This window comes from Penaeus chinensis, chromosome 21, assembly GCF_019202785.1.
Source record: "Penaeus chinensis breed Huanghai No. 1 chromosome 21, ASM1920278v2, whole genome shotgun sequence".
Lineage (NCBI taxonomy): Eukaryota > Metazoa > Arthropoda > Malacostraca > Decapoda > Penaeidae > Penaeus > Penaeus chinensis.
Window position 1 is genome coordinate 12,700,291 of NC_061839.1, and position 7,500 is coordinate 12,707,790.

Consider the following 7,500-nt stretch of genomic DNA (forward strand, 5'->3'; position numbering starts at 1 on the left):
TGCCGCCATCCTTTGTCTCCGCTCGTCTTGCTTTGGCCGATCTGATGACAAAGTGAATTGTGATAATAATGCAACATTCATCAATGTCCACTGTATATTAAGTTAAAACTTCTTTAAGAACTGATAAGAATGTATTTTATAGGTAATAATGAAAGATCAGTGTAGATTAGAGAACTGACGACTCGTAACCCTATGATCAATATTTTATTTTTCAGAGACATTGCATTTAAAATATTAATACACAAATAGTCTTACGTTTTGGATAAAGTCTAGCCCGTCCGCCTCCTGGTGGTCGTTCCGTGAAACACTTCTCAATGTTATTACCTTCCACGACGATACCCTCTGGTGGCACCTGGTCCCCGCTCTCCTCTGCGCCGCTTTGCCTGTGGGAAGACATGGGTAACGTAGGTAAATTTATGATTTAAGTAAACGAAATACGTCACTTGATTGGTTTTCCTTGGGGGGGGGGGGGGCACTACTAAGGTACTGATGACCATAACGACCTTAGTGTGTTGGTATAGGATAGAAAGAAGCGAGGAGTACACAATATCAAATGTATTAAAATAATTAAGTGAAAGGATCATACCTGAGTTTTTTGTTGAGGTATTCTCTAACGTCAGACAATAGCTGATCAACCTCAGGGTCAGATGCTGCATTGGCTCGAGCGTGGCCAGGAGGAGCTCGGGTCTCGCTCACATTTCTCGTGGGTCGCCTGCGACCTGTAGGTGAGCCTCCACCCACGGGACCTGTGCGCTTGACTTTGCCTGTGAAAAGCGGTAATTGTTCAGTAAATGGGGTATGTGCGTCTAAGGGTATTCTCAGACTAATCGTCCGTAAATACATTTATTAAATGTTCTGCTGATTTAACTTTCATTTATAACATGAACATTGATGTGTTCACGTCAATGCACTCACTCTATCTCATGACTGCAGTGCATGAACGTGAACACATCGATGGTTTATAGATGGTTGTTTAAATCAGCAAAACAATAAACGGCTTTAAGGGTAACTGGTATGCGAACACCTTTGGACAAACATTCCCTTGAATAATGGCTAATCCCTAAAACCTGATAATAGAAAGTATTAAGCCAGTACTAGGGACTCACGTTCCGATTGCGATGAGTCAGCCACACAGCCAGAGTCGGATGCTTTTGCGGGGTTTCCCACGTTGACCACAAGGCGCACCTGGCGTCTCGAGCTGACGCGGACATCGTGCTGTCGCGGCCCAGTTTTCACCTGCACCGTCACGTTGTCCTCGCCATCTTGAGGGAGAGGTGGAGGTGTCGGGTCCCTAGGAGGGTCGCCTTCAAATTGCTGTCCACCTCGGTACCGCGACAACGTTGTTAGAAAGACGTCCAGGGCACTGAGGGCAGAAGGTCGATACCGAGTAGGCGTGTCCTCCCCGTCAATATTGGAAGAGCGAGGGCGATGACGCCGGGATCTACGGCTCTCTAGGACGCGCAGCAGCCGTTCTGAATAACTCATGTCCCCAGAGTCAGAGGTGTCAAAGTCACTCACGTTGTCTGTCGGAAAATCATTGAGCGAGTGGGGACCGCTTCCCACTGTGCAGCGAGGTGACCCGTCCTTGGATATTTGGTGGTTCTGAAGACTGTCCAGGTATTCCTGTACCATTCGGTGTCTGCTCAGGGAGGCTCCATCACTGTCCACTTGCGGTGGAAGATTTTGAAAACTGTCGCTCGTAGGAGCTTCCCAGTGACGTCTTCGTGGCTTTGAGCCATCATTGTCAGAATCATCTCCAGGTGCTGTGAATTTAGTCCAGCCGTTCAGGGTCGTGACGTCACCACCATCCAGAGAAGCGCGAACACAGCCAGAAGAGGAACGTCGGCGCCCACTGGTGATTCGGTTGGCTCGATCCTTGGCCTGCTTACTGGAAGTCCTTCGATTGGGCGGTGCACTGCGAACAGATTCTTCACTTCGGGAAGAATCCTGAGCGTCACGGCCACGAGGATTGTGATCTTCAGCAACCACTTCCTCTACAGAAGCATCTGAAGGCGACTGTGCAGTCTTCCCTGCCATCTCTACAACACCTGAATCTGATGAGGGGGAGTTGGCAGCAGCCACAACTTCCCCGTGGTCTTCTTCGCTCCTTTCCCGAGGAGAGGCATCAGAGGAAGCACTTGAAGGGGCATCAACACAGGCTTCAGCCTGTCTATCAACGTTCAACGATCCTACCTCACATTCACTCTGCTCACCTGCCTGGCTAATGTTTGCTGCCCAATTAGTGCCACTTCTCTTCTGTTCGTCACCAGCATAAGCTCTTGCAGCATCCTCGTTGTCAGAGAGTCCATCATGATTCCCTAGTGTACTGTTGTGATCACTAGAATTTCCTTCATTAAGTTCGCCATTTTCCCATGTTGCTTGTGCATGCTGTATGTCACAACTTTCCATAACTGTAGTGTGATTCGTCATATCGCTGCCTGTGTCTGATTTCATTAAAAATGAATTGAAATTTCTTGATACCTTCTGATCACTCACGTATACCTTCTCTTCTATGTTACTTTCCACTTTGTCTATCATGTCCTGATATGTGTCTCTGTCACTGGTTTCCTTCTCACTGCCTATAAGCTCCTCATACTCTGCTTTGATTTCCGTTTCCAATACACTGCCCAAAATCTCCTCATACTCCGCCTTGGTCTCTGGCTCCGTTGTGTCCAGCGTGGCATCACTCATCAACAGAGACTCGCCCCCGTCGCTGTCATTGTGGGATACTATGGATGCTTCGTCTCTATCTCTTAGGTCATGATCGTTTTCTAGATCGCCGATAGTCTCTTTGTGACTTTCATCGATATCTTTATCTGGATCCAGCTCATAGTTTTCCGTCTCTGTACCATCGGTGATTTTTCTATCAGTTGAAGAACAAGATGTATCGTCATAATTGTCTTTATTAATTTCTTCTTCATAAACAGATTCTGGCATATCCTCAATCACAGTTTCTTCATCGATATCCTCTATATCCTTCGTCTCGCCAAGATCTACACCGTCCGTAGTTAAAACTCCTGTGCCTTCCTCTAAACAGTCATTCCTTCCTTCGTAATTATGATCTATCTCTCCTGCATTCTCTTCACATTCAGTATCTCCTCTGACATCTTCAAAAATTGTTGCATCATCGCCTTCGTCAGCCATTAGGACAGACTGCTCTACAAATTCATCTGCCACGTCATCAATTACGATTGCAGGGCTTTCTTCGGCCACAGTAATTTCTGCCTCCTCTTCAGTCGCATTTGCATCTGTACCTTCTTCATCCACAGTTAAATTCATTTCTTCTTCGTCTACTTCCTCGGTCACAGTTACTTCCTCTTCCTCTTTTTCTCCGCCAGCAAAAACATCTACTTCATCGGCCACAGTGATTTCCTCTTCCTCTTTTTCTCCGCCAGCAAAAACATCTACTTCATCGGCCACAGTGATTTCCTCTTCGTCTTTTTCTCCGCCAGTAAAAGCATCTACTTCATCGACTACAGTTATTTCCTCTTCCTCTTTTTCTCCGGCAATAAAAACATCTACTTCATCGGCCACAGTTATTTCCTCTTCTTCTCTCGCCCCTTCCATAAAATCATCTGCTACTTCATCGGCCATATTTATTAATTCTTCCTCTTTTTCCCCATCCTTAAAAACATTTGCTACTTCATCAGCCATAGAAACGTCTGCTGTGTCTTTCTCCATCACTGAATCTTCTGCCTCTTGCTCTGTCAGAGTATCTCCCACTTCTTCCTCAGCCTCATTTACTTCAGAATCTTTGTTGTCAATATTTACTTCAGTTCCTCTTTCTTCTCCTTCCTCACTCAAAAGAACATCTGCTACTTCCTCGTCCACTGTCAACTCTGTCTCAGGTGCAAGTACTTCGTTTTCTTGTGTCATATCCTCAGCTACTGAAAGTTCTGTTACTTCCTCCATTATAGTTACCTCGGCTTCTTTTTCTAGTGTAACATCTCCTTCTTCCCCAGCAAGATTTACCACAGCTTCAGCCACAGTTATATCTTCTTCCGTGTTAGTTATTTCTGTTTCTTCAACCGTAGTTTCTTCAACTTCTTCGTCATCAGCTTTTAATTCCTCCTCAGCTTCATCAACTTTCTCCTCAAGCATAGATACTTCAGCATCTTCCTCGAACATAGAATCTTCTTCTGCTACACTTATATCTGGTTCTTCCACAGCGGTGTCTGTTCGGTCCTCTGCCGCACTTAAATTTGTTTCATCTTCGGTTACTACTTCTATTTCCTCAGTCTTAGTTAGACCTCCTTCAATCACATTTACATCTACCTGTCCATCAGGCACAATCGAATTTGCACTTTCCTCAGTAACATTTATATCTGCTTCTTTCTCAATCCATTCTTCAGTTTCTCCCCCTTCTTCAGCTAAAGATATCTTTACCTCTTCTTCAGCCACACTTATGTCCGGCTCTTCCTCAGCTAAGATTAATTCTGGCTTCTCCTCAGTTTCATCCATGCCTTCTTCATTTTCAACTATCTCTTCCTCTTCTTCAGCTACAGATGCTTCTTGATCATCTTCTACCATACTTAAGTCTGCTTCCTCCTCAGTCAAGGACAAATCTGCCTTTTCATCAGTCTCAGTTATACGTGAAGCTTCTTCAATCACAGTTACATCTGCCTTTTCTTCAACCTCATTTGTATTAGCTTCGTGCTCATCCAAAGTTATCTTTACTTTCTCTTTAGTTATATCTATATCTGCTTCTCCCTCAGTAGCACTTGTATCCTGTAATTCATCAGCTATATTACTAGCATTTTCGTCAAAGTCTGTTATATCCCCTTCCTTCTCCTTTGCAATTACTTCTGTAAAATCATCAAGTACAATAACATCCTCTCCCTTGGATATATCGGCATTTTCTTCTTCAGCATATTCCTTTGCCGTTTCAAACATGCATTCCGTTAGATCCATTTCAGTTGTGGTTTCTGTATCTACTATTAGTAGAGAACTTTCTGCTCCATCAGTTACAATATCTTCCTCATCATTCAGAGTCTCATCATCATGTGCTACCATAATTTCATCTCCGCAAAAAATATCATTTTCTTCATTTTCGATTGCATCTTCTTTGCTCTCCACTTCACTTGTTTCGTCTTCATTTTTCAAAAGTAATGCTTCCTCCTTTTTTACTAAAATATTTTTATCTTTCTCTTCCCTGTGCAGTTCCACTATAGACAAATTCCTGTTTTCTTCCTCATGTATCTTCGTTTCTGTTGGCGGAGATTGCTCCCCAACCACAGTGTCCTCAAGAAGTGGGTTCACATCATCGTCTTGGGCACATTCCAGGTGCTCATCGTCGTCCTCCTCGATGGTCGAGAGGCCGGAGCTGCTCTCGTCCACAGGTGAACAGTTACCATCATGGGGACTAACGTTGCGGAAAATTTCATCCAAGAGACTAGTATCTGTTGCATTAAAGTCTTCTGCTGTAAGGTCCTGAGGGCTTAATGGTGGTTCCTGACAGTCATTGCTTTTAGAGCCTTCTTCTCCAGACGACTGCAAGGTGTCTGTGGCTTCATTATCAAGATCTGGAGTGTCATTCCTGCTCTCTGATGTGCTGCCTGAAGATACTCTCACTACAGTCACGCGATCCCAGGAATCTGTACCATCGCTTAACTCTTCATTGTCTGCCTCATTTTCTGGTGATTCACTTTTGTCTAAGATGTTTCCTGGGTTTTCATTGTTAGTTTCTTCCCCATTAACGTCATTCACATTTTCAGTTACGCATTGACTTTCATCTTCTTGAGTATCATTTGATACTTGAAGCTCACTCTCATTTGTAAAAGTATTGGTCACGTCCTTATTTGGCACGTCTGTATCATCATCAGCTTCTACTGGAATTTCATTTATTTCTGCTTCTGCCATTTCACTTTCTGTTTCTTCTTTTTCTTGGGTAGAGGTAGCACATGTTTGCTGAACTGGTTCACTATATAACTGCAAATTCAAATCTGTTTTAGCTAGTTCTTCATTAACTTCAACATCGCTCACCTCGCTTCTGCTCGTCTGAATGAGTGTAGGAGATATCTCATCGCAGTTGATGCTGAGAGGTTCTGGTAGCAAACTTGGGTCATCACAGTCAATGAATCCACTCTCCAGCAACATTTCCTTGCCATTGGAAGTATAGCCGATTATTTCATATTGTTCTTGTACTGAAGAACTGCTTGAATCTTCTTGGATGTCATTGCTACTGCAGTGAATGGCTTCGTCATCTAGTGTCTCACTTACAAGATTCTCACTGACTTCCTCTATACTGTCACTAGCACTAAGAAGGTCAACAGATTCTTGAATAGAGGCGATATTTAGATTTTCCACATCTCTGGGAGAAATGTTTTCATTAATGCTGTTTTCAATCGAACCTGATTGGAAAGTATCTGATTCATAATGATCAGAGATTTCTGTGTCAGGATTATTGTCATTTAAAGTGTGTTTTTCCTCACTAGTAGGATTGTTAGTATCGTCATTTGGAAGATCTGGCGAATTCACTTTACTGTCTGTGTTGGGATCCACATCCTCACCATTTTCATTGGTCACCTGTATCTTGATGTCTTCATTTTGTTCGGGGCTTTGGGGAGCAGTTTCTTTCCCACTGTCATTATGATCATTGTTAAAGTCTGGTTCACTATTGCTGAAATGCTCACCATTCACCCCGTCTGCAGTCAGTTCAGCTGCACTTTGCTCAGGAGTCTTCTTTGTCTGCGTATCTTCCAAGGGCTCAGTAGAGGAGACCGAGTTGGAGTGATCAGAAAATGATGTGTAAGTGTCTGTTATATGCTGCTGAGAATTTACTGTCGTTTCTGGAGCCACATGGCTATCATTGCCTTTTGGTGGTTCTTGTGAGGATCTTGGTTGTGATGACTTCTTTGTTGAGGAAAGCTGTACAATGTCAGACTGTGAGGTGTCAGTGTCTTGCTCAGAGGAACAAGACACTAATGAGTCCTTCTTTAGATTTTTCACTTTTGGACTGTCTAAGATGTCTGAATCACTTTCTGCCCCTATATCATCATTGGTTTCAATCAAACTTTCAGGTACTTCAAAAACGTTAGTATCTTCCCCACTTGCAATCATTTGAGCCATCTTTGCTTCATCGATGAGATGGACACGCTTGCCAGTGAGGGCAAGGCTGCTGACCCCAAGGGAACCGGACTTTGAGTGGCGTCTTGTGGACGCTCGCCTCTCCTCCAACCGGGCTGACAGTCTCGCAGGGAGTGTAGGTCCAGTGTTGATGGCCACCTCTGCTTCACTAGTTATTGGCACATAAAAGGCTTGGTGGCCAGCCTTATAACTAGCACTTCTGCTGTCCTCTTCCTCCAAGCTGTCATAATACACTGATTCAGCACCTTCACTGCCAATAGAGTTACGGCGATGGTGCACAGCAGAAATGGGTCTAATGATGTCTGTCTGCGATGAAGAATCTGTCACTGACTTCGGTAAAATTTTCTTCTGTAAAGTTTTAACAGAGGTATGCTTAGATATCCATTCCTTCCGTTGTGTCCGTCGGCCCTTTGT

General features: G+C 44.0%; 1 protein-coding gene across 1 annotated transcript in view; it reads right to left on the bottom strand.

Annotated features, from left to right (window-relative positions):
* LOC125036304 (microtubule-associated protein futsch-like) overlaps window positions 1–7,500 on the bottom strand; it is an 8,720-nt gene that overhangs the window by 492 nt on the left and 728 nt on the right. Inside the window, exons 1-4 of the mRNA XM_047628775.1 lie at window positions 1,107–7,500; window positions 587–764; window positions 256–383; window positions 1–41 (exon numbers count right to left, since the gene is read on the bottom strand). The exon at window positions 1–41 is cut by the window's left edge and continues 492 nt beyond it; the exon at window positions 1,107–7,500 is cut by the window's right edge and continues 728 nt beyond it. Of these exons, the coding sequence (XP_047484731.1) occupies window positions 1–41; window positions 256–383; window positions 587–764; window positions 1,107–7,500 (6,741 nt within the window). The remainder of the gene's footprint in view (window positions 42–255; window positions 384–586; window positions 765–1,106) is intronic.